The 27,465-nt window shown below is 41.9% G+C and overlaps 1 protein-coding gene across 3 annotated transcripts in view; it reads right to left on the reverse strand.

Annotated features, from left to right (window-relative positions):
• Window positions 1–27,465, reverse strand: part of CHD6 (chromodomain helicase DNA binding protein 6) — a 200,756-nt gene that overhangs the window by 71,421 nt on the left and 101,870 nt on the right. For all 3 annotated transcript variants that reach the window (XM_039227071.1, XM_039227070.1, XM_039227072.1), the window contains 9 exons: window positions 22,903–22,989; window positions 22,573–22,707; window positions 17,769–17,890; window positions 16,197–16,440; window positions 14,835–15,011; window positions 14,088–14,231; window positions 10,823–11,078; window positions 9,812–10,022; window positions 1,282–1,477 (listed from right to left, as the gene is read on the reverse strand). In XM_039227071.1, the coding sequence (XP_039083002.1) occupies window positions 1,282–1,477; window positions 9,812–10,022; window positions 10,823–11,078; window positions 14,088–14,231; window positions 14,835–15,011; window positions 16,197–16,440; window positions 17,769–17,890; window positions 22,573–22,707; window positions 22,903–22,989 (1,572 nt within the window). The remainder of the gene's footprint in view (window positions 1–1,281; window positions 1,478–9,811; window positions 10,023–10,822; window positions 11,079–14,087; window positions 14,232–14,834; window positions 15,012–16,196; window positions 16,441–17,768; window positions 17,891–22,572; window positions 22,708–22,902; window positions 22,990–27,465) is intronic.

A 27,465-nucleotide genomic window follows, 5' to 3' on the forward strand; every position in this document is an offset into this window, starting at 1 on the left:
GTTATTCATTATTTCTAGCCATTCACCTTTGACCCAAATATCCCTTCACCAGTAGAAAGGCCTGATGGGGAACTAGTCATGTCCACTGATTTTCTTTGAAGTTGGGTGCTGAAATAGTGCCACACAATTTGGTTTACAAATGAGTTTTGGCTCCTGGGCTTTAGCCAATTGTTACCAATTTAATAATTTAAAGTGCCATCTAGTAGACTGCTTTCTTCAAACCAAGTTTTATTTGGAAACTTATTAAATGAGAAAGGCAAAGCCAAATGACTGTGAAGTGGTGGGTCTGGAAGCAACCAAAATGCCCCCCATCTGAGCTGCTTTCCCCGCGTGCGCCCTCTTGCAGCGTCCCCTAACGCACCTCCCGTTTTGTGGCACAGCGGCCTGCAACCTTCTTTTGTCAATCACCTGAACCATGAAAAAGGTTCTGAGCCACCCACCACCCTCCCCACTCCCCATATTGGCATTGGCAAATATCCCAGCATTCAATATATACTTAGGGTGGAGTTCATCATTAATGAAAATGGAGGCAAATCTAGAAATGGTATTCTTGAAAAGTTAGAATCTTTTTAGCGGACATACTGTCCAATCTGGCCAGAATGCTACTGTATCTACTTTGAATCAGAGTGGACGAAGAACTCTGATCCAGAGAACCGTTAGTTCTGGCTTTTTCCTGTTTGTTTATGCTTTTCTAAAAAACAGTATTAACTCCAGTCTTTACAAGAATCTTTTAAAGCCACCAATTATCTAGTCTGGTTAAAACTAAAAAATATGTCTGCGAATTCACTCAACTGGGCACACAGAATATCTAACATACAATTGTAGACAGCAAGTGACCTAGGGAGGGTGTCTGTCACCCCTGGCCACACAATGGAACTCCGGGTTAGGTGTCTCCTTTACCATCTAGGACATAAGACCGTCTAACAAACCAACCAATGAAAATGCCTGAATCAATCTACATGTCAAAAATCAGAGGATTAGTCAAGCTTAATATTTCTCTTTTCATCTGATAATAAATAGTTCTATTCTTTATCTGGAGGCTACCGCTGTGAAAAACTATTTGGCTTAAAGCAAAAAGAAAGAACCACTCTCTGATTAGTGGGAAAGGGTGACATTTACTTTTCATTCAGTTTCACCCCCTGCCCGAGGCCCTGAAAGCCTGCCGTCCAGCTGATACCCTAGCGTGGAGCATGGCAGACACTCTCTAGCAGGCCAGGCCCTACTGTGATGTTCTTAGATGCAGGGGCAGCTAAGGCAAACAGCAATCAGCCTAATGGTTACCTGCAAGTCATTTTGTGGGTTCCAGTCTGAATCAAATATGATGCAGGTATCAGCAGCCGTGAGATTGATCCCCAGGCCTCCCGCTCTGGTGCACAGAAGAAAGACAAAGCGGTCTGAGTCTGGCTTACAGAACCGGTCGATGGCTGCCTGGCGCAGGTTTCCCCGTACTCGCCCATCAATTCGCTCATAGGTGTATCTGAGGGGACCCAAACGAACGAAAGCCCAGGTGTTAATCATGACTTCAACGGAGAGCAGCAAACAACGCAGGAAGCTGTTGACCCATGGCCTTAAATCCCTCGCTTCTACATTGGCACCAAACTAGAGCAGTCCACAAGAAGTCCCACCCCACCCCCGGCCCACAGATGTAGCAGGGCAGACACCCAAAACTGCACTGCAAAATGTACCCCCCACCAAAACACGAAAACAAAAACCAAACCAAACCAAAAGTATCAGCCACAAACTAAGGGACTAGAAGAATTGTAAACATAAAATATCAATCCCCACAGCATGAGCAACTTACTCTCCAGTATTTCCCAGTTTTTACTTGCACTGAATCTAATCCTAAAACCAGGAAAAGCAAATAAAAGCCTCAAACATCTACTTTAAGTAGTGCTCTTAAGGAATCAGAGTTCAAATCAGTGTGGAGCTGTTTCAGGGTAAGGTGAAAATGGGAAGCAGACTGTACTGACAGGCAGTCCTTGTGCGTCTGGGCTGGTCATTTCCAGTCTCTCAGCTCTCCCAGGCAGTACACAGCCACACAGATAAACTCCAGGGAAGGTTTCTGAGCTGTGCTGGGGGTTGGGGGACGAACACTGAGGACTTTTTAGAGGAAAATAAAAAGCTAACTATCATTAAGAAGGCACATACCTGTGTGGAAACAAGGGCGAAAAGCACGGTGGGGGAGAGGGTAAAAGGAAGGAGAATAAAAATGAAACTGCTATGGGAGCGCATTACTATCTGTCCATCCAATTATCATACACAGAAGGGATCTTTATGATGGAATCATGTGATTAATACAGAATTAAAATACAGCAGCAATGGACAGCTGCTGAGCACTTACTCTTTTCTGATTTACCCTGAGCAGGAAATAGTTTATAAAACCTCATAAGGGAAAGACCAAGTCACCTTAGACCCAACAACAGCCAAGAACACGAATCCTGAAAGAAACCTTAGCAGTAGCCCCAAATTTGGGAAATCGGATCTCTAAAATCTCAGATAAATAAGTGGTAAGAGAGTAAGGATAGATAGACACTTCAGGGTCTCTGTGTAGATAGTTCTAGAAAATGGAGTTTTGCTATATAATCTCGACTTCCTTGAGGAAAAGGAAAATCCATGTAAAGAAACCATCCAAGGAAATAATATGTAGAGAAACCTGACCAACTCAGGACACATATAAAGCAAAGAACCAAGTCCGAAAACAGGGTCTTCTTTTCACAAAGCCACAGTGCAGCAACCCCTGGAATTACAGGAGTGGGTTTTTCCTTTTTCTTCCTTTTTAATGTCATAGACTTAACTACAGAAGCAAATAAAACAGGAGGTGAGACTTCTTTAAAGGCAAACTAGGAAGAGCTGTGTCATTAAGATAAAAGTGAAGGCTGCATGCCTGAATTCTATAAAACCACAAGGCAGCTCGATATAATGGTCATTTTCACTGAGAGAAGCCACAGTGGTAGTATCAGCACCAAGATCTTAAGTGTCAAGCTACGTGCCAGCCACCCAGGTACTGTGATACACACTTGATATGCACCATCACTTTTACACCTCACTATCATTCTATGGGGTGTTTTTATGATCATCCCCATTTTAGACTCTAGGAAACTTCCAAAACAAAAACAATAAAACCCCACACAAGCAAACTAACTTCCTCAGTCACTAAACAGGTGAGTGGCTTGAAATGAGATCCATTTGACTCAAAGTCCACATTCTTTAAAACATTTTTTTAATGTTTGTTATTTATTTTTTAAGAGAGAAAGAGATAGAGCAGGGGAGAGGCAGACAGAGAAGGAGACACAAAATCCAAAGCAGGCTCTGAGCTGTCAGCACAGAGCCTGATGTGGGGCTCGAACTTACAAACCATGAGATCATGACCCGAGCCGAAGTTGGATGCTTAACCGACTGAGCCACCCAGGCACCCCTCACTCAAAGTCCATATTCTTAACTAGTTTGCTGTATGGCCTTCATATTGTACCCTACATTTCAATGAGGAGGGATGGAAAGACTGCCCTAAAAACTTGTAAGAGGCAAAAATAAATAAAAGAATTTTTTAAAAACTTTAAAGGGACACCTGGGTATCTCAGTCGGTTAAGCATCTGACTCAGTTTCAGCTGAGGCATGGTCTCTTGGTTTCATGGGTTTGAGCCCCACATGGGGCTCTGCTGATGGTGCAGAGTCTGCTTAGAATTCTCTCTCTCCCTCTCCCTCTCTCTCTGCCCCTCCCTGACTCACATGGTGTCTCTCTCAAAAATAAATAAACTTAAAAAAAATTAAACAAAAAAATTAAAGATAAATAAGAGACACTGGTAAATTCAGGAAGGTAGTAACTCTAGCGGAAGCTAGAAGAAGACACTATAGGTACCAATGTGGTTTTGATAAACCAGTGCACTGAGAATCTGCACTGAGTATTCAGAAATTTGGGCATGTGGGTGACATGATGGAAGCAGCACAGGATTCAGAGCCAGGGGAGAAGGCTGAGATCCAGTTAAACGACAGTTGTCACCCCTGCCTCTCCCCTGTCACACATGTGAACGATTAATGCTGCAAGCAAAGGATTCACATTCTTTGACAAGATACCTCTAACCATCAGAGATTGGCTAGAAGCCCATGGATCGAGGGGGGCAGGGAATTAGCACAGCTTTAAACAGGAGGAGAAATCAATAAATAGTGATGCTATAGCTCAACAACAGTCACCCAGGGAAAAAATTCCCATAAAATTATACTGTTTTGTCAGCTATAATATAACAACAGTTTTAGAAACTGTGCAGAATGGCTGGAATTCTCATCTCCATTACTTGTTCAGTTTCGAGGAAGTGCTCTCAAAGAACACAAAACTAAAAATCCATCCCATTGAGTTCTTTTAAACCGTTCCCCACTCCCCTCACTCCTGAGCCAGATCCCTTGGCTATGCCCTCACCCCTGCATGAGAATATGGCATGAAATTAAACGGGAACAAAACCAAACTGACAGCTGGAGAGGCAAAGAGGCTCAAGAACAAAGAACATCTTGAGGGCTAGTAAGTTTGAATGAAGAAATCAGACATCAAAAAATTTTCCACAAAAAACATCAGTGCAGCAATTAACCCTCTGCATCAACTATATTTTGAACAAAGTCCCTAGCAGCTTATGTGGCTCATCAAACTATAATTCTCAGTCACTGTCAAATTTCAACAAGAAGCAGGTGGCAGTCTAGAAAACCTGTGTGCTTTGTTTTTCTTGGGGGGGAGGGGCAGTGACACGTTTTGGCACAACAGGAAATGCTGACCTCAGAAGGCCTGAAGGGAAATGAAAAACTTTCTCATCTCTCAGCAATAACCAGCTGGAAAACATAAAGAATTAAAAAAATAAAATCCCATTCACAATAGCCATACACATACAGAATACTTGGGATTCGGCTGAGAGTAAGAAATATGCAGAACTTGGAAACATGACTCTAGGCGCCATGGTGGTTTGTTCACTATGTCCATAACACCTCCAGAGGTTCTAACACAAGACAGGCACATCATAAATATTTAGTGAACCAACAGTGCATATGAGATACCTGAATATGTGCAGTGAACAGATTCTTCAGTTTTACAAAGACATCAATCATGTCCTACTAAATGTGTAAAAGCCGATCAAAATCCCAACCAACGGATATATGTATATATAAACACAAATATACATATGTGTATATCCACATATGTACATTTTTTCCTGCATTTAGAGACAGATTAAAAAAGAATAATTCTGAAATTTATCTGCAATAATACACGTGCCAAGGAATAGAAATACTGATCAAAAGAATACAAAGGTTAGACACACACCCAGCATAGATAGTATCCTAGTATATTTTATGGACGGTGTTTTATATGAATGGAGGAAAACAGGAACTATTGAATTAAAAAAATGAGACACACTTGGAAATAAATCAGACCCTCATTATATGCCATTTACCAAAATTACAGAAAGACTAAAGACTGAAATGTAAAGAAAAAAAAAAAAGAAAGAAAGAAAAGAAAAGAAAAAGAAAAAAAAATCAAAGAAATCCAGGGAAAGATTCTCAGGTGAGAAGTAATTCAATACTGCCAAATGTCCAAAGGGATCAGGCATTGGTGACATAAGGTAACCTTGAAAATGGAGATGCAAAGAGTCTAAAACAGAGGAACTGACTGAATGTTTGTGAAAGTATCAGCCTACAGATCACCCACCCTAGCCTTGAAGAAGGTAAAGCCCTCTCTCCCCCAGGAGACATCAAGCACAGTTAGAGGTACTATACTGAAAAAAGGGAAGAGTGAGAGACTGAGAATGAGAACTCCCTACTTCTCGCCACCCCTTCCTCACAATTGGCTCTCATTAAAATCAAGCTCCCACCCTTTAGGCAGAAGACGGGAAGACAAACATCCCCAAAATACAGACACTGGTGGTTCCCCAATGAGATGATCCAGCTAGGCGGATAGTGTTCACATATGGAGAGTAAAACCCAGAATCAACAAGCCTGGCCCACATACCCAGAGCTTCTAACCAGCCCACCATCTGACAGCTAAGACCAGACAAAGGAGGAAAGCTTCTGATCTGAAATACAGAGGCTCTGCTTCTGGTGCGGAGGCAGAAATTCCTAACACACCAACCTCCAGCAAATAACAGCCACAAAATGGACAAAATACAAAAAACAAAACAATTTTTTTTAAAACAGAAGATAAAATACAAATTCGCCAGAACTGAAGGAACACAGATTTCAGATGAGAAAGACCTGTTTGGTATCCACGTCAACGGATCCCATACAAAGGACAGCTCACTGTGCAATTCCACAGCTCTGGGACAAAGAGGATAAATCAAAGCTTCTGAATAGAAAAACATGTCACATACACAGACCAGGGAGCACAAGGGCTTTGAACTTCTCAGCAGCAACCGTGGAAGCTAGAAGACAGTGGGCTGAACCCTTAAAATTCTGTGGGGAAATGATTTCTAACCTTGAATCCTAAAACCAGCCAAACTGCTACTCAAGAAGAGCAGACTGCAAACATTCCAGGCAGTCTCCGCATGCACTTATCATTCACCCTTCCTCAGAAGCTCCCGGAAGCCGTACACAGGATCCACCAAGGAAGTTTCATTCCAGAGGGAAGGGAAGGAACTTGTCAGTGTGATGAAGGAAGGGAGAGCCCAGGTGGCGACGTGTACCAGGCGGGAAGAGCACTTGGCCAGAGTAGGCAGGACGGGCGGTCCCACCAGAGGAGGCTCTGAGCCCATGAAGCTGACAGGCTTGAACGCAACAAGAGGAGATTTAGTCCCTTTCGGAGCTGAAATTATAATAAGGAAATCGAAAAACAGGCAATAAAATAGAATTTTTAGCTCCATGAAAAATAAAAATTACGCGAGAAAAAAATATAAATAGCATTCTATGGGGCTAAGCTGTCACTTAGCATTTGCGTTAAGTCACGTGGTGGTTACGAGGGGCAATGAGAGAAGATAAATGCTCATCTTCCATGGTGGGAGCAGGTAACACCTAAAACTACACATCATCAAGAAATTATAACCACTAGCACTATTTAGGTATGGCTAAAATATCAAAAGAAAGAGCATCAAGAATTTAAAGTCATTTATACTCTGTTTCTGGGGCTGGAAAAGCCAGGCCTAGGAGGGAAGGATTCTCTCAAGAAAGGTACTTTTTCAAAAGTCTAACAGAACAATAATTCAGTTCTTTAAATTACGTGCATATATATCTTTGCTGGAAATAAAAGCTAAATTAAAAAGAGAAAAGTAACAATGCTATTAAGGCCAGAAGAACCCTGCTTTAAGATTGCAAGTTTTGACTATTTCAAAACTTAAAACTTCTAAAAATAAAATAAATAAAAACTCACACCCATAAACAAAAAGTCAAAAACAACACTGGGGAAGTATTTGTACTATATTCTTTTTTTTTTTATGTTTATTTTTTGAGAGAGAGAGAGAGCATGAGAGAGGAGGGCAGAGAGAGAGGAGGAGAAACAGAATCCGAAGCAGGTTCCAGGTTCCGACCTGTCAGCACAGAGTCCAACACAGGACTCAAACTCATACACTGTAAGATCATGACCTGAACTGAATTCGGAGGCTTAAACAACTGAGCCTCCTAGGTGCCCCTGTGCTATATTCTTAAGTAAACAAATAGTTCTTATAAATAAAAAAACAAAGAGCAACAGATAATGGAGAAAGAACACGAATAAGCACTCAAGCACACAAAAATATATACAGCTAATATATACTGGAAAATATTTACTTTCATTATTAAGAAGAAATACAAATTAAAACAAGAGATAATTTTGACTCATTGAATTAGTTAAGATTAAGCAGCGAAAACAGTATTAATAAGAGAAGGAAGGGAAAAAAGCATTCTCATACACTCTTGAAAGGCATAAAAGTAAAAATATCTTTCTAGAGGGTGTTTTGGAAATATGTATCAAATGCTTATAAAATCAGAATTTAGCCTAAGGTAATAACTGGAAACATTCACAATGACCATAAAGGGACAGCTACAGAGTTCCTGAAAATGCTCAAAAGCTGGGAATAACCTATGAGGAAGAATATCACCAAAATTATGTTGTGGGAAAATGAGTTAAAAAAAAAAAAGATTCATGATATATTAAGTAAAAGGTGAGTTCCAAGGTAGAATATATAAAATTGACAACAAAACTAAATGTTTGGATGTGCAAAGTAAAAAGGATAACTCCCTGAGTATGAGTGGGAGCTTTGAGCCAGTGGTGGTGTTATATAAGTCCATGTGTTCAAGAGAAATTGTAATACCTAAATGACTTGAAAACAAAATGAGCAATAAATGATCAGGAAAAATAGCATAAAAGGGGGCCAAATAGAAACATTTGTATTTAGCAAAAGTCTATTAGTTATACTGTTACTCATTTGGGGAGGATTCTCTAAAAAAAATCAAACTACAAACTACTAGTTGCATATATTTTGAAAAGTAAATAATATTTTTATAAAAAGCAAGTGTTCTGGGGCTCCTGGGTGGCTCAACAGATTAAGCATCCGACTTTGGTCATGATCTCACGGTTCTTGGGTTTGGGCCCCATGTGCTGACAGCTCAGAGCCTGGAACCTGCTTCAGATTCTGTCTCCCCCTCTTTCTGTGTTCCTCCCCTGCTTGTGCTCTGTCTCTCTCTCTCTCCCTCTCAAAAATAAACACTGAATTTTTTTTTTTTAAAAAGCAAGTGTTCTGGAAATGGGTTCCCTAATCTACAGTGAATTTACAAAATATGAAATTACTTTAACTAGTTTCAATTTACTCATTATAAATTCCTCAAAGAAAAAAATAATGTAAGTCTCAAGAATTCTCTACCTAAAGACCTTCACTATAGGGCTCTGAGAAATTCTTTTTATTGTCTAATTTGATTTGAGAATTATTTATGTAACACTAAATGTCAGTGTATCCCATAGTTGAATCTGTCATTTCCTTTAATACTCTTTCTACAAATTACATGTTATAATAGCAAACAGAATTTTCAAGGATCAGAATATTTAAGACAATGAGATTTGCTATAACTACTATATGAAAACAAAGACCTCCTTTAAACTCAGCAATGTGTAAACTAGTAGTTACTATGACCTTAAGTCTTTTCTTGTTGCATAAATTCTTAAAAATCAATATATCATCTTCAGATCATTGATGTGCTTGGAAACAGAAGGTCCACTGTATGAAAGACCAAAGTAGAACCCACATGAATCCAAACAACCCATATAACATAACCCCATAAACTGTTCACCTGCATGAGTAATGGAACTTGGGTTTAAAAAATTATAGGAGTATGAACAAGAAAATAGACCAGAATGCTATAGCTAGTGTATCATAAAACTTTAGAAGGTTTGCTGAGAAAGGACATAAAGTATCCCCACATTCTTTTTTTTGTGGGCTGTCAGCTTATACTCTTTTAGCAACTTGATATAGTGATGCTTTCCAGGATATATTTCCAGGATATATAGTTCTCTCTCTCTCTCATATATTAAGCAAAAAATAAAAAAGGAAATACACTGTTTTCTTAACCTTCTCTAAAGCTTTTGAATTCCACTTCTTAGAACTAGAGAGAATATAAATAAACATGTAGAACTTCTTTTTTAAGCAAAGCAAGGGCTCCACCTCATAGGCTGCAACTTTCACTTTGGGCGGTTAAAACTGGGCATACTGGGTCACAGGATTTAACTCTGAATTTCAGTCAATCTTTAAGAGGAGATTCCTTTTCTCCATGTTTGAATCCTTTGTTGCTAAAGCATAATTTTTGCATGAATCAAAAAGGTATCAAAAAAGGGAACTGCCTGCATCATCTGAAGAACAGCTCTGACACAAGCTCTCACCTTCTCTGGATGAGATAATCTTCCAGGATATCGAGGCAGCGCACCATCTGGGAGAAGATGAGGACTTTGTGACCACCTGCAATCAGCTTAGGGAGCAGTTTATCAATCAGCACCAACTTCCCTGCGGCTTGAATCATGGCCTGCAGCTGAAAGTCAGGGGCATCAGGGCTGTGGGTTTTTCGGAAATCTTCCAGAATTTTCTCCTCTGCCCCTGAAAAGGAATGGAACAAAACTATTCCTTGAACAAACTACTAGGGTAAAAGTTGCTCTCTGCTTTACAGATCCTAAAACAAAAGGAAATGAACTGCTAGGTCCTGGCCCAGCAGGCCAGTGAGGCGGTGCTGTGTGGACACACCTGTCTGTGCCTGCAGCAGAGGGGCCGCAGCGGCAGCAGGGCCATTTTGCAGAGAACACATTCCCCTGGCAGATCACACCAGGTAGAGACAGAACTTGAGATACGAAGCTGACCCTGACCCATGCGAGTCAAGAACCTCCACAGAGAGCTGACACAAAGGCGTACCTCTTGACATCACAAAAACTAGCTACAGGCAAATCCAAGCCATATTTTGATTTAAAATTTTATCAGAAAGTTTTATCGTAAAAAAAAAAAGCTACCAACATGTCTTCTACTCAGTAGAGTTAACTGTTAATTCATCTGTGGAGAATTTTAATCTCATTACATGATGGTCATTTATTCGGCTAAGCAATTTCGCTGTCCCAAAGTGCACAGTGCGGGCCATACTGCAAGAAAATCAAGGGCAGCGGGCTAATGAGTGCCAACCATCTTCTGAGGGCAGAGTTGGTAGAGGCAGGTTCAGAACTTAGCTCCACGCATTCACTACTAGTTGGCTTACCCAGATCTACCAACCTCTCTGAGCCTCAGCTTCATACTCCATAAAAAGGTGAGCATCTTAGCATCTAATGGAACTCAATACATATGACTGTTGGTTATTATCAGCTTTCGGCAGACGCCCACACCAGGCTGAGTTGTTCCTTGTTTCCCCGACTCACCATTGATCAGGTAGGGATGGTTACAGCACTTTCTCAGCTCCATCATGGTGTTGATCAGATTAGGCATATTGTGCTGATTTGCCCCCTTGGTCAGGAAGGAAAAGTTCTTCTCCAGGATAGCACGGTAGTATTTTTTCTGGATATTGGTCAGCTCTACTTCAATGATCGTCTCCTGTTTAGGAGCAAGGTTCTTTTCCACATCATCTTTCAGCCGCCGAAGCATCATTGGTTTTAGGATAGACTGCAGTTTCTTCACCTGTCCAGGGAAATGAGACCTGTTCACCTGCCCTGATCTGATTTTAATGACTGATTACTGGGGTATTACAACCTTCACTACACTCTCCTGCGCATCTACTCACAGCACTGCGGTGGTAGGCTAAATGAAAGATCAAACCGAACTCTGAACATGGGGAGTTTATAATAGGATCTGAAGGGAAAAGGGATCTGGTTGAATTCCCAAGTAATCACTGAGAACCTAGGTGGCCACCTTGCACAAGACAAAGGGAGAAAGATATGAAAGACAGTCCCTACTCTCTAGGATGGAGAAACCAAACCCCTCTCGCTCTACCATATACACCACGTATGTGCAGCAATTACCTGAGGACAACTTCAGCTACGTTAGGAGGCACAGGTGACACATTACAAAAGGGAGACTCAGATGCTGAGAGAACAAAGTAAAAACCAGAGGCAATCTGGGCATGGGCAAAATGTGTGTAGGGGGTTAAAACTTTCAGTTATAAAATCAGTCAGTCCTGGGGAAGGTGATTTAGAGCATGGTGACTACAGTTACTAATACTATACCTTTGGAAGTTGCTAAGAGAGGGTATCATAAAAGTTCTCATCACTAGAGAAAAAGACTGTAGCTACATATGGTGACACAGTCTAACTAGGTTTATTACAGTGAACACTTCGTAATGTATACATGTATTGAATCATTATCACTCACAACTGAAACTAAAGTTACATGTCAATCCTATCTCAGGTTAAAAAATAAAAAAAGAAGTAGAGGCCATCTGGAAGCAGACTCGTCCTACAACTTCTAAGTAACAGCAGCGAACACGTTTGCTGTAGCAGCATGTGGAGTTAATATTGTGAGACGATGTCTCCCATGCCACCACACAAGCTGTCACGTCAGGGGCACTCTGAGCTGACAGTGGTCTTTGCCATGATTTGTCTGTTTTCCTAGCAGCCCAGACCTGGACAGCAGATCTCCACTAACCTGACTGCAGACTGCACTGGCAAAGTGACTGTCCCTCCCAGGAAGACAATGATAGACAATGGATTCACAATCAAGGCACCTGACTTAACCTTGAGCTAAAATATGATACCAATGAGATTAATCCTGGTGGGAAAATAAAATAAGAAAGGGCAAGTGCAATAGATCGTTTCAAATCACAAAGGGCTGTTCAAAAATGTCTTAAAAGGGGGAACATTCTGCATAAATAAGTCGTGTACACTATTAATGCTTCCTGAAAAAAATACAAAGTAATTTATAGACAGTAATTTAGAAGAGTGACTGGTACATACGGTTTAATCAATGACAAATATGCTTCACTCTGGAAGCAGATGCTTTCTGGAACTTTTATTTACTGTGATTTAAAATTTAGACATCTGATGCCATTTTTTGCATTTTTTCCCTAAATAACCCCAATCTTCTAACCCTTCGTAGGTCCTTGATTTTACCAACCACGGTATTTAAGAATCTATCCCCCAAATGGATTAGGAATTACTGTATAAGAACCCAAAGAGGAAAGGCACACCTAGATAATTATTAAAGATATGGACAAATTACAATCTGCCACATGCTGGGTTCAGCTTTGCCCTTGACTTGGTTCGTACCTTGAATCATTTAGAGTATACTATATGCCAGACACTGTGCTGGTCAATACAACAAACACAACTTTGGAGAAGAGGTGGGCCTTGTCCTCAAGGAGGTCATTGTCTAGGAAGAAGAAAAAAATGCATACCACAAAATAAGTGCAACGGGAGAAGAGGACACATTGCTGATGGTCCAAAAATGGAGAGAGGGTTGGGAGCTGGCTTTTGAAAAATTAATAGATACTGCAAATGTAGAGAAGTGGAATTGAGTTTAATTATTCACTGCTCTCAGAGTCTGACTTGCCACAGAAGTAGAAACAAACAGACCCGAACCAGAGAGTGTACCCCTGACACCAGTTAGTGAAATTCCCAAACCTTCTCAGTCCCCAGATTCTCTGCCCCAACCCACTCTCACACCACTGCAAGGTTAATTTAGTGGAACTGTTTATGTCATTCCTGCAATCAAAGCCTTGCATTGCTTCCCTAATACCTATCAAATTCTTCAAGCCGTCTTTTAAGAAATTCCCACAATATAACCCTCAACCCCTCTGGCCTCATACTCCACAATTCATCAACTCTGTTTCCAGGTCAACCAGATGATTCCCTACAATGGACTAAATTCCGTGGCCGATTATGCCGGGTGGTTTTTGTTTCTGTGCAAAGTAGTCACCATCTTTTCTCTCTCCATGACTAAAAATGTACCTTTCAAAGTCCATTTCCAAATTGTACTCTCACTTCCAATTGTAAAGGCTTTCCTGATTCCCAAACAGAGGTGACCTTCTCTCATAAAATCCCCAATTCTATCATTTGTTCCTTTTATGGCATTTAAACTTGTCTGGGTTATTTCTGGAACCTCAGTCAAGATTTCTACCCATCATAGATAGGTATTTCTTAGTGTTGGTTGTTTTGAATTAGCTTTGAGTCCAATAAGCTAGCTTCAGGACCAGATCTCAGAAAATTGAGGAAATCTGGTTGATTTGGACAAAACTGGACTTAGCAACTACTCTAGTATATGACTGCCTTCTTTTCCTCACTACCTGTGTATTGTGTTGTACTTGAGAACATGAGCCTGGGAACGTGCTGCAGATTACATAGGAGGAAGGACGGATGAGGAAAGTAGAAGAAAGCACCACATACCTGAGTCCAGGGCTGAACAAAATCACAGAACTTACATGTGAGATCAGTGAAGGCAGGAGGCCTGATATGCTAACACGGGATATTTTGGATGTGGACTCATTTATCCTTTGGAGTAGTAAGAACTCCTAATAATTAGTTTAACCTCCTCAATGTAAACAAACAAATTAAATCGAGGAGGTAATGCTCATTTTAGCAGGGATATGAAAACCTGTGAATGCCTGTCCCCACGGTGACAATGACTTGTTCTTTCCCTGACGGTGAAGGTATTCTCCACTATCTCCTCAATCCTTCAGGCCCCTTCCCTATTTACCTGTTCCTCAGTTTTGAGGTCTCCAAATTCCTCCAAGAAAGCAGTCTCTGAGGGAAACTGTGATGGCTCCAGAAAATTCAGCAAACTGAAGAGCTCCTCCACAGAGTTCTGCAACGGTGTCCCAGTGAGCAGTACTTTGTGTTCCTGCACAAATGAACAGTCCACCATGAGCAGTGTGCAAGCCACTGACTCGGTATGCTTTGGTGGGAAAATGAGGCCAGGGCACTTTGTGCTCACTCTGGGGCAATTCTGTTAGGCTTTTATGGAAAGAGAGGATGCCACCGTTTCATGGGGGTACGGTCAATAAATAGATCAACCTTCCTTTCCCATCACGGATTCCAGCAGCAATGTCGTGTTAGTGAAAGCAACACTCATTCATTTATTCATTCATTCATTCACTCTTACTGAGTGCCTACCCTCTACATCTTGGGCACTGTGCCAAGGCCATCATGCTTGGTACCTGGAAATGAGCCAAAACACCCGACACTTCCAGGTCACCAATTTCATGGTATTTAAGATTCCCCGGGGTCCCTTTGGGAATCTATTTGTGGCAAAGGTCAAATTGTTGACCTAGTTAGTAACAAAAAACCTTTTGATTCCTGCACTATCACACATACAGAGGGCAAAAAGAAAATTCAGAGTAAGCAGACTATGCACAAGTAAGCTACATGCAGAATGGCTACAGAATGCGTCCTCCACTGTGAATAATGGAACCTGTGTTGATGTAAAGAGCTTGCTAGCTCTCACCAGAGCCATGAGCTTTAGACCCTCCAGAAGTTTGCAGTTCCTGTTCTTCAGTCTGTGGGCTTCGTCAATTATCACACAGCTCCAGTGAATCTTTTTCAGCTCTGGGCAGTCTGCCAGGATCATCTCAAACGTTGTGATGACAACATGGAACTTGAAGACTCCTGAAAGGGGGTTTCCCTGAGGGTGACACAACGGAAGGCGAAGCTTTATGCCATGACTACAGAATTCCGCTAATGTGTTCCCAGCGGGAGCAGAGGGGGTAGTGCAGTAAAGTGCCTGGGCCTAGGTGACAGAAGCCAGTAAGCACTGCACTTTGTCGTGTGAGGAAAGAGAGAATACGAGGATGAACCAGCCCTTTAGACAGGAGAGAGACCTCGTTACACCAATGAAACAGAAATAAGAGACATGGGCCCTCATGATGCCGAGACGTATGCGCAAGTACGGAAGATACGGCAAGAAGCTTTTTGTTTACTAACTGCCATGACAAGGAAAGCAGACGGGTATTGATTTGCACATTCCCAGCCATGAGCTGGTCTCAACCACACAGAGCTTGAAGACCAAGGAGACCTTCTTTGTTCCTTTTCAGATATGGTTAATTTCACCTTGTAACTGGTTCTAGCACAGGTTCAAAGTAATGTTCCTGATTCACCTGGGACCAGAGCTACCAGACAGGACACATCTCTTTCATCTATCTTAATGCTGCTATCACATTTAAAGAGCAGAGCTGCACCGTGTTAGAGCACATCATAAATTTCTTCCAAGTGTCTCCTTTTGCTGTTTATGAAGTCCCTGGGAGAGAGCACTGGCTTCCCTCTGCCTGGATTCATTTAATTTTCACCTTGCTTGATTAGAAAAGCCAGTGGCCAGACAGGCTTACAAGCATACTCAGTAAAGGGATTATAAATAACAAAAACCAAACAAACACCACAATCGATTGTCCTTTTAACAATGTGAATCCTACCTTCTCTTTATCCTTCCCTGTCAAATGTGTTAACACCTCTCCAAACCCCCTGGCTAGGAACCCACCCCCTGTACACTAATTCTTCTGCTCACTTTTTCCACTGAGCATGTAAAAGCAACTTCATAAGCCAATCAAGAAGCCAAGCTTTCAGTATCCTAAAAAGAGCCTCTGGCCTATGTCAGATAGTGGCAAGCATGCCCTACAAATTTCGTGTTTTATCACAAACTAAACTACCAAGGAGAAACAAAAGTTGGCCTCAATAAACATAAGACTCTACAAAGTCAGTCAAGAATAACCCAAGGTGCAGGGCATTAAAACTCCTGAAGACAAGTGACGGGAAGGCTGTTCTGGACAATGACATCAGCCTGTCACCAGGTCTCTGAGACCCATGTAAGGCTCACCTGTGCATCTCTGTACACCATCTCATACTGCTGGATCATCTGTCTGCTGATCTGGCTGCCATGGTACACAATGGCGTTCATCTCTGTCCACGTCCGGAACTCTCGCTCCCAGTTCGTGATGGTGGAGAGTGGGGCGATGATGAGGAAAGGGCCGTGGATTCCTCGGAGGAATATCTCTGAGAGGAATGTGATGGACTGGATGGTTTTCCCTAGGCCCATCTCATCAGCCAAAATACAATTTTTTCTGCAGTGTAAGAAACACAGATAATCGATCATTGATATAGGAAAGCGGCAGAGGTTGGGTAGAACTAAAATCATAATTCAGAAGCACACCCTGACCTATAAGGTCATCACTGAAGGACCTTATCAGCATTTCCCAGAGATGCAACTGAAGCAAGTTCTTATTTTTTGGATTCACACCCTACCTACTTCCAAGAAGGAATTATGGCAACTTGGGAGAAAATACAGGAAAGAGGTCCATATAAATATAAACTGAAAATACCAAACATTAAAATAACAGTGAGACACAAGGAGAAAAAATATGCCTCAAACCCAAGCCAATTTCTGTACTTGACGAACTTCATGGAAGCCAAGGTAAAAATAAAAAAGATTAAGTTATGTGAATTTCATGGTCTGCTCTTTGTGTCATCAAAGGTGAACTTTCAACCACACAATAAATTCCTTGTCAGAGTAAGAACGTTGGTCTCTTCTGGTGATCTGGAATCACAGACTGCACACAGCCGTGACATTGGAAGGGTGTGGCCCCTGTCGGTCTCACTGTCAGTCTCACTCCTCACTGTACACATCATCCTTAATGATGCCTAAAGATCATTCCTTCTGGTTGGAGAAACACCTGATGCACATCTGATGCAAAGATGAGCACCCTAAACTGATGGCTAGGTTGCACTCTCTCACCACCTTGCTACTGCCACTCTGGGCAGGCTGAGGGGACAGTCTAGCTCCCAACCCCTGGAAAGGCCGTGTGAGCCACACTCCAAGCAGCTCAGTGAGTAAGTGGCACAGACTATGCTCGAGCACAAGTCACCAGGATCCCACCTTGTGTGTTCTCCACTACAGCGAGCTGGCTTTAGAATCCTCTAGAATGTTACAAAAATCTCAAATTTCATGTTTCACCTAGATTCTGACAGGACCTAAAGCACAAAGAGTCCAAAACTGAGAGTTACAGCCCAAGTCTAGAACATCCAGGGCTCACAAACAAGTAGCAGAGTTGGGGCTAAAATCCAGATTTATTCCTTTTTACAGCCAATTTTTGCTAAAGACTTAAAAGATAAAAGGCCTTTTGGATTTCGTTTCATCTAGGTTGAGTCTTACCTTTTGGCTGGAATGGCCAAGAAAAAAGCAGCACAAAGTTAATGATGCCTAAAGATCATTCCTTCTGGTTGGAGAAACACCTGATGCACATCTGATGCAAAGATGAGCACCCTAAACTGATGGCTAGGTTGCACTCTCTCACCACCTTGCTACTGCCACTCTGGGCAGGCTGAGGGGACAGTCTAGCTCCAGGTATAAACACTTGGCTCCGTGAGGACATGCCTGGTTCTGGTTCCTCACCTGTTATACCAGTTAAAAAGAAGCCAGTTCATCCCCTCCAGCTGGTACTCCCGGAGCTGGTTACTGTTCTTATACTCTCGAGACTTCTCCAGCTTCTGCCAGGAGTCTGAAGCAGGCCGCTCCTAGGGGACGAAGGCAGAAAACACAGAATGCGTAGAGAATAAGATCTGAGGAGCAGAACATGAATAGGGACATAGGATAATAATGGGGAAGGCAGCAAACCTCAAAACACTGTCCAAAAGCCAGCGTTAAACTGCAGCTACTATTTTCTGACTAATGTGTAGTCGGCCCCCATATTTTTTTGATTTCACCAGATTAAACTAAGAAAACCTCGGGGCGCCTGGGTGGCTCAGTTGGTTAAGCATCCAACTTCGGCTCAGGTCATAATCTCATGGCTCATGGGTCTGAGCTCCGTGTTGGGCTCTGTGCTGACAGCTCAGAGCTTAGAGCCTGCTTCAGGTTCTGTGTTTCCCTCTCTCTTTCTGCCCCTCCCCTACTCACCCTCTGTCTGTCTCTCCCTCAAAAATAAATAAACATTAAAACAAATTAAAAAAAAAAGAAAACCTCTATAAAATTTGCAAGTAATTAATGAAGAAGACAAACACACCCACCTAAAATCTTGGTGTTACACTGTTTGACCCAAACTCTTAAATGTCATTCCTACTTAATACCTCTATCTCCCTGCAAGCCAGTATTGGGTTTTTGGTCTCTACAGATAATTTCTTTTTGGTAGTTCTTTATGCATGTTGCATCAGCTAAGTGGGTCAAATATTTTGTTGATTAGGTCTGAGAGTCAGTATGAGGCAAAAAGCCTGTAAAATCAAAACTGTAAATTCCTTAAACTCCCCATAAACATAATAGCAGTCTTATTTTATTTTCCCATATGAAACACTGATTTCTGAATATAATTGATCTTTTCTCTACTTATATGAAACGCCGTATTCATCACATGCTAAGTCTTAATATATCCATGGAGCTCTATCTAGATTTTTCATTCTGTTTCACGAGATGGTCTAGTACTGCAAAAAAAGCAAATTTTTAAATTTCTATAGCCTTTTATCTGATAGGGAATTATTTTTCAAAAGTGCTTTGGCTATTCTATCTTGTATACTTTTCTGAATAACTTTAGACTCAATTTGTCAAGTTCTCTTAAACTGCCATTGGAATTTTAATTATAATCAGAGGAAAATTTAAACCTTCAGGTGTGGAGGCCTCCCATCCAAAAATCTTATTCAATAGGCTTTATATTATTTGGAAAGTGACTTGCCTGTTTTGCTTTTAGACAAATTGAGCCTCTAAGTTAATAGTTTACAGTCTTAAAAATCCCTAGCTTTACTATAGTTATAAATGAGAATTTTGAGACTATAAGTCTTCTAAACAGTTTTAATTTTTGGTAATTATACTTTGGAGTTCAACAATATAATTTACACCTGAAATATGTTATTATCTGAAACTAAACCATTTGCATGTAAAATTAACAAAATACCCCCAATTACATCATTGACATTTGGAGGTAAGTGTAATCTGTCCATGATCTTTCAGAAAAATCCACATCACAGCTTACCTACAAAATCACTACAGCTGCAACTAGGCTAAGCCCTTTAAAATAGGACTCTGTTGAATAATATTAAAGAGCATATAAGTATAGGTGCTTTTTTTAAAAAAGGGACACAATAATTTATTATGTAAAAAATAATGATTTTAAAGAAAAAGCTTTTAAGCAGATATTCCTATATAAACCCTCTTGCTCTGTTCCCTTAAAGAAAATATACTCTTCTTAACCTACGGGAACCAGTCAGGCTGGCCCCCCAAGTCCTTGTACCTCTTTAATCAGGCATGCTCTCCTACTTCACTAGATACTGTGGGGAGGCCTTCTGGAATGTTCCTCCAGTGACTTAGTGGCTCACTCTCAGCATTATAAGTGCTGGAGGATGGAATTTCACTGCAGATTTCTACTTTGCAGCCTTGGTAATATTCCAAAAGCAGAGGCATCACTCTGTCATCTAGTCACCCCTCTGGGTTTCCCTCTTTCCCAGGGCTAAAGGTTTTAATTTAACATCACTTACTGGCCAGAAATTTCAGCCATCTGAGCATAAGACCTGAAATGAGCTACAAGTTTTTGGTTTGTTCCTAAGTGGTACAGACTATAGGAAAGAACTTACCCAACGGTGGCTACTTAGTTAAATTTGAAAGAGGACAACTGATTCTCAGAGCTCCCAAGGCAGGTTCTGCCTGTTAAAAAACTGTCTTTCTTTGCACAATCATCACCAACCATGTCATTTCTTGCTTTCCAAAATTTCTGTATTTTACCTATATGTAATCAATTTCTACCAAAAAGCTTTCAGATGAAAAATGTCCTATTCATCAAGACTGGTAGGATCATCTCTCGACTTCAAAGCCAGAGTAAGATTCCCTTGAAAATTTATTTAGTGCGGAGGTTCTAGGTGGCTCAGACAGTAAGGCAACCAACTCCTGATTTCGGCTCAGGTCCTGATCTCACAGTTCGTGGGTTTGAGCCCCATGTCAGGTTCTGTGCTGACAGCGCAGAGCCTGCTTGGGATTCTCTCTTCCCTCCCTCTCTCTTTCTGCCCCTCCCCTGTTCATGTATGCTCAAGCTTTCTCTCTCACTCTGTGTCAAAATAATAAAATGAAATTTTAAAAAACTATTCACAGGGCGCCTGGCTGGCTCAGTCGGAAGACCATGTGACTCTTGATCTCGGGGTCATGAGTTCGAGCTCCATGCTGGGAGTAAAGATTATTTAAATAAAAACTTAAAACAAAATTATTCAGGTAAACTACCATTTGGAGCCAGTCTTTTTCTTAACAAATAAAAAGAAAGCTTTAATTACATTGCTAGCTGCCATTCCAATTTAGAATTTTTGGGATAACATTTCCAAAATGTGCATTTTAAATGAGAGAACAAATAAATTAGAAACAAAGAGACAAGTGTGAAATACTAGCATGGTTCATGACATATGAGAACAGCGGCATGGCAACAGCAAAGAAGTAAAGGAAAAGTGAAATTGCCTGAAGACACTTGAGAATTCACATTCTTGCCAAATCTGTGTAGTCAGTCAGTCTGAGAAAATAAGCGGATTCGAGCCGAGAATGCTGATCACTTCAAGATAATAATTTACAATTAGCTGCAGAATGGAAATGCTCTCTACTCTCTGCCCCCACACTAGTTGACTGTCCCTGCACTGGGCCACACATCCCAATTAGTCTGGGGCCATGTGTGTCCATGCACACACATACCTCTTCCATTAACCTGTGTGCTCCTGAGGGTTTGGCGTGCAGCTTCCTTCTTACTCTATGTCACTCAAGAGTCAACCAATGGGAGACGTTTAATAGTTGGCTGATGCACTGAATTAACAACAGCCAACATTATAAGAGAGGACTGAAAGAGACATTTATTAACCAGTCAACCAGTCATGTAACAAAACACCATTACAAACTATGTAGATTTCTTTTTTTTTTTTTTTAATGTTTTTTATTTATTTCTAGGAGAGAGAGAGACAGTGTGAGCAGGGGAGGGTCAGAGAGAGAGGGAGTCACAGACTGAAACAGGCTCCAGGCTCTGAGCTGGCAGTCAGCACAGAGCCCGACGCGGGGCCCGAACCCACGAACCGCGAGATCATGACCTAAGCAAAAGTCGGACACTTAACCGACTAAGCCACCCAGGTGCCCCCAAACTATGTAGATTTCTAATCACAGTTCTGCACCTCAAGATTTCTCCATACACTTCATATGCCAAAAACCTAAAACAAACACTGCTCTTGAGTGGGCTCTGACAGATATCTAAGTTCAATGTTGAGGTCTTGTCTTCTGAATCCTAACTTTTCAGTGACGTAAACAACAAATAATACTAATAAGGAACTGGATAAGGGTTTTTCATATAAAAATGGTAATTGAAAAAAATGTTTATTTATTTTGAGAGAGCGAGGGAGAGAGGGAGACAGACAGAGCATGAGCAGGGGAGGGGCAGAGAGTGAGGAAGACACAGAATCCCAAGCAGGCTGCCCACTGTGACCACAGAACCTTACAGGGGGCTTGAACCCATGAACCATGAGATCACGACCTGAGTCGAGATCAAGAGTCGGATGTTCAAGTGACTGAGCCACCCAGGTGCCCCAAAATGGTGATTCTTTTTTTAAGCAGAAACATAAAATTCCACTCTGTAGCCATGTTCAACAACTCTGATTCTCTTCCCAAGTGAGTTACATCTTAATCAGGCTCTATCTTAATTCTACCTCCTTTTAATTATTGAACACTCTATATACACCTACTTGTCAGGTACCTTAGGACATTTATGCATCTTGGTGGGAGTTCTTCAGAATCAGAAAAACAAACGGATGAAATAAATGCATACTGAAAACCCATGTTCTCTCTGTGAAACTCATGGATATAAAGATAAAAGATAGCTCTTCCTCTTAAAATATTCCAGTTGAGTAAAGGCAAAGGATAAAAACAAAGAAAAAAGATCACTGATGGAGCAAAAGGTAACAGGAAACATTTCAGGCATTTCTTATACATTCTGTCTTACTGATCCCATGTAGCAGCCATATACCAAGAAATTTAAGTTCATATTCAAGGTTCTTCGATGTCACATACACCAAAACAGAGCCTAGATCTAATGCTGATCTGAGTGCCAGCAAAGTCTGAAGTGCAGGTTCAATGGATAGTGGCCAAAGGCAAGATACCAATGAAGATGACTTCTGAACACAGCCCAAAAGCCATCCAACATTGCCAAGTTCATAAAGTTACATGTTATAAGAGGTGCCAAACAGAGACACAGATACATTACCACATGTTTAATTTCAGGGAGAACTTGAAGAGACTCAAATTCTTTAACTTTTGCAGGATCCACGTCTTCCTCTAGTTCCCATGTACTTTCTTCATAAGGCAGCGAGCACCACTTCACCAGGTAATGTGTCACCTCCTGGTGGGAAACAGGATAGCAGCTTACGTTCTTTCTACTGGATTAGAGGAGCCAATAGTACTCTGGCCAACCTCTGAAAAACCTACCCGGTAACACATGAATGCCGTTAAGACAAAGACCATATGTTAATAAAACAAGCAAAATCTGTAGTAAGAAGGACTCACCTTGGGTGAGTCAAAATAGCCAAACACCCACCTCTCCTGTTTCTGCATCTTTGGTGTGAGCCACCTCCAGGACGCGATCAACTTCTACATAGTCTGGGTTGAACAAGTCTTCATCAGGCTAGTGCAAACAAAGGAGAAGATTCAGCAAGTGTCCCCCTCCACTCAAAACCAACACTCAGTATTTTATCTGTAGGTGACCTCCTACTCTGAGCTCTATCAGGAAACACAGAATGGAAGGGGTAGCTTGCGAATAAAGTCACAGCACAGACATTTCTTCCCTGTCCCCAAGTCCTGCTCTCCGTGACTGAATTTCCAGGTTATATCAGGGCCAGATATAAACTTCCCTAAAGGTCATTACAGTACTATGCAAAAACCAGCACAAGGATTCCTTTTCTTCTTACTGCTTTTCATTCCAAAGATAACCCTTGGAAACTCAGAATCAGTTTTTCTTTTATATACCAGTAATAATAATAATAATGAACACTGGAAGAAGGCATGAGGGGAAGCTTCTGATGGACTGATAATGTTCTATTTCCTGATCTAGGTGGTGGCTACCCAGATGTGTGTATTTGGTAGAAATTCACCCTTAGGATTTGTTTTCCTTCATGTGCATTATGCTTTCCCCAAAAGCGCACTGACGAAACAATAAGCATCACTTGGAAATATTTAACATGTGTCCAGGGTAATGCTAAGTGCTTTACGTCTCAAAACGACTTTATGGACTAGACACAATAATTACTTTACAGATGAGGGAACTGACTTGGAGAGGTTAAATAAGTAATGCGACCAAAGCCACAGAGCTGTGCGAAGTGGAACATTTACCCAGGTCTTTCTTACCCAGAAGCCATCCTCCTGGACTGCTAGAATGTTCTTATTGCCCCTTTGGCTGGAAGGCACTTTAGAGGCTATCTAGTTTCATCTTCAACACAGGAATACTTTTTATAACACCCCTGGCAACGCTCCCTCAGATTCCATTATTCTCTGTTTGGGAATGTACTGCCCTCTAAGACCTGACCCATTGCCAAGACAGCTTTGCCTCTGCCTGCTCAGTAGTGGCATCATGATCTTTACCTTTATTAAATTACAGCCCATTTCCTTCCTGTAACAGGGGCTCACCGGTTGGACTGCTGTCTCCACAGGAACAGTAACAAAGTTCATTTTCCTTCTATGCCGGCTCTTCCACAACCTCCACCCTATCTGGGTGAAATTACCCAAGGTGCTCAACTGTTGTTCGGGCTCCAGGTTTCTAGATCCCTTAACGATACAGAGAGCTAACTTTATGAGCAGTAACCGTGGGCCAGGCACTGTGCTAAGCACTCTGTAAACACGGTGTCATTTAGTCCTTGCAGGGATTCTGTGAAGCTGATATTATTAGGGGTTCTGCTTTACACAGAGGATGACAGTGGGTTTGAAGGAGCTTATACAAATGGCCCAAGGCCACCACAAGTTCTGTGGGAGGGGAGGATTGGGGGCAGTGGAACCTGCACTTGGCAGTTTGGCTCTAAGAGCCCAGGCTCCTAGGACCGTGCAGTCCAGTTTCCAGGTCTGCTGACAATCACTCAGCCGGGCTTCCTTCACCAGTGTTGCTGTCCTCCTGCAGCTGCACTGGGGCCCCCAAAGTGGCCCACTGAACCCTGATACCCAAAGGAACAGAACACTCAGGAATCAAAGAAAAGGCAGAGCAGGACTGTTCCATTGGTATGTCCTAAGATTTCCGTTACTTTTTAAGCAGCTGCACGCCCTACTCTTGACCAACAGGAAACTTGTAATTAAGTGGGCAGTGTCTTCTCCCTAGAGCTGCCAGTCAGTCGTTTTCCCTACCCAGAAGTTGTAAAGATTTAAAAAATACAAATGTGGGGCGCCTGGGTGGCTCAGTCAGTTAAGCGTCTGACTTTGGCTCAGGTCATGATGTCATAGTTCGTGAGTTCAAGCCCCACATCAGGCTCTGTGCTGACAGCTCAGAGCCTGGAGCCTGCTTTGGATTCTGCGTCTCCCTCTCTCTACACCTCTCCCCTGCTTGGACTTTGTCTCTCTCTCTCAAAAATAAATAAACATTAACAAAAAATACAAATGTATGACATTACACTTATTTACTGCCATTGTATATCATTCATCCTAGCCTGTCCATTAAACCTGAACTTTTGATTTTGTCATTTATTCTCCTAGCGTTGAGTCTGGTTTTCAGGAATCCGGGCTTAGTCTGAAGGCCTCTACCCCTGCATAGCGTGGGAAGTCTCAGCCTCTCGAATCTGAGCCTCCTTCACACAAGCCCCTAGCTACCGCATAAAACAGCTGGAAATAATGGATATGAAGAAGCTCTAGTCAAAACTAAGTTATTGCTGATCTTATTAGAATATCACTAATCCAAGTCATTAATAAAAATGTTGAACAGGTCAAGACTGAAGACCATATTATAAAGAACTACTCCCCACTTCTCCTCCTCCTTAATCTCAGGATGTCCTTCAATCTTCTCAAAAGCCTTGCCTTCCTACATGAGTTATGAGCTCCTGGCACGTTATTTCTATACACTTGAAATATAGCTTTGGCTCTCCATCCCCAGCCCAGTCAAAATCACTCCCTTGAGAATAAAGCAGAAAACAGACACATGGGGCTTTCTAGGCTATATTAAGGAGTATGGACTTTATTTCAAGAAAATGTGCTAAAGAGTCTGGAGCAGGGGAAGAGCATAAGGCAACCCCCACACCCTTACCAGGGGGGCAGCCAAATATTTCCTGAGCACTGACCCCGTGGCGAGTACCAGGGATAGAAATACAAGAAAGACATGTCCCTGTCTGTCTCATTGGGCTTAAAATGGAAGAGACATGTAAACAAGTTACTACACTGCGAATACTTGCTAAAATAGAGGTGCTGATAAAATGTTCCAAGAACAGAGGGAGGAGAGTATCCAGTGGGGCCCGAGACGGTTTTGCAATTCCAGCTGTCTTCTTCCCCCAGTCCTTTACGAGAAGAACAGTGACATGAGGAAGAGCCCTCATATGCTTTAAAGCAACCCCGGAGAGGGCTGGGGCCCAGTGCTACAGCTAAGGAGAAAGGACCGCGCCCTGGGACAAGAAGGATGCTTACTGACATTATCCTAAAATAATGTTTTGTCACTTGCGGAGAAGGAGTGCAACATGCAGAAGGAGCTGATTAAGTGCTGCAGCAACGCACGATGGTTTCATGGCACCTGAGTGCACTTGAGGCCTAGTGCTTGCCACTACATTTTAAGAGTAATCTTTATCCCTTCCTTTCTTCAAAGTTATCTGCACAAAAATTTAAACATACATGTTACACAAAAAAGAAAAAATTAAAAGTCACCATTATTCCACTAACTGGAGAAAATGATGTCAGTGTTTTTATGCATATTCACATTCTCCATGTATTGCTATGGTGCCTCTTTTCCCCTGCACCCCCAAACCGGCTTCTGCCACACACTGAGGGGGCCTAACGTTTTCAACTAATAACAGTTGACAGCACTAAAGCCACCTTTTAGGTCATTAATAACTCTTCTCCAATATCATTTTTCCTAGCTGCACAGTATTCTGCTCTATGGGATGTATACATAATTTAGCAAATGTCTGCTATCTAATATTGTGCTTGTTTGTAATTTTCCATCAATATAAATGACAATATCACAGTTAATTCTGCACAAAGACTCATTGGTTTCCTTAAAATACATGACAGTATTAGAATTGCTGGGACAGAGGATGTGAACTTTTTGAGACATTTCATGCCTGCTGCCATATTGCTCTGACAGGTCTTACTAGGGTATATTCCCACCCACTGGACACAAGAGTGTCTCTTACCCACACCCTTACCAGTGGTGGGTAATACTTATTTTTAAAACCTTCAGGGGGACCTGGGTGGCTCAGTCGGTTAAGCCTCCGATTCTTGATTTCAGCCCAGGTCATGATCTCATGGTTTCTGAGTTCAAGACCCACATCGGGCTCTGTGCTGACAGTGTGGAGCGTGCTTGGGATTCTCTCTCTCCCACTCTCTGCTCCACCCCCCAACTCGTACTCTCTCTCAAAATAAATAAACATTAAAAAAATAATAATAAAACCTTCAAATACCTGGTAAACAAAAACTAGAAATTTCCTATTTTAATTAGCATTTCCTTGACTACTAGTGACACTGACCGCACTTTTGTAGGATTAGTGATAATCATTCCTTATCATTTAAGCTATTTGTCGTGTGTGTATGTGTGTATAAGCAGGAAGGTTCCCTTGCTGGATAAAAAGAAAATAGGTCACATGGGGCACCTGGGTGGCTCAGTCAGTTAAGCACCCGACTTTGGCTCAGTCCCACATCCAGCTCTGTGCTGACAGCTCGGAGCTTGGAGCCTGCTTTAGATTCTGTGTCTCCCTCTCTCTCTGCCTCTCCCGTGCTCATGCTCTTTCTCTCAAAAATAAATAAACGTTGGGGCGCCTGGGTGGCTTAGTCGGTTAAGCGTCCGACTTTCGCTTAGGTCATGATCTCACGGTTCGTGGGTTCGAGCCCCGCGTCGGGCTCTGTGCTGACTGCCAGCTCAGAGCCTGGAGCCTGTTTCAGTCTGTGACTCCCTCTCTCTCTGACCCTCCCCTGCTCACGCTGT

Source organism: Hyaena hyaena, unplaced genomic scaffold (assembly GCF_003009895.1).
Source record: "Hyaena hyaena isolate Hyena2069 unplaced genomic scaffold, ASM300989v1 scaffold_25, whole genome shotgun sequence".
Classification (NCBI taxonomy): domain Eukaryota; kingdom Metazoa; phylum Chordata; class Mammalia; order Carnivora; family Hyaenidae; genus Hyaena; species Hyaena hyaena.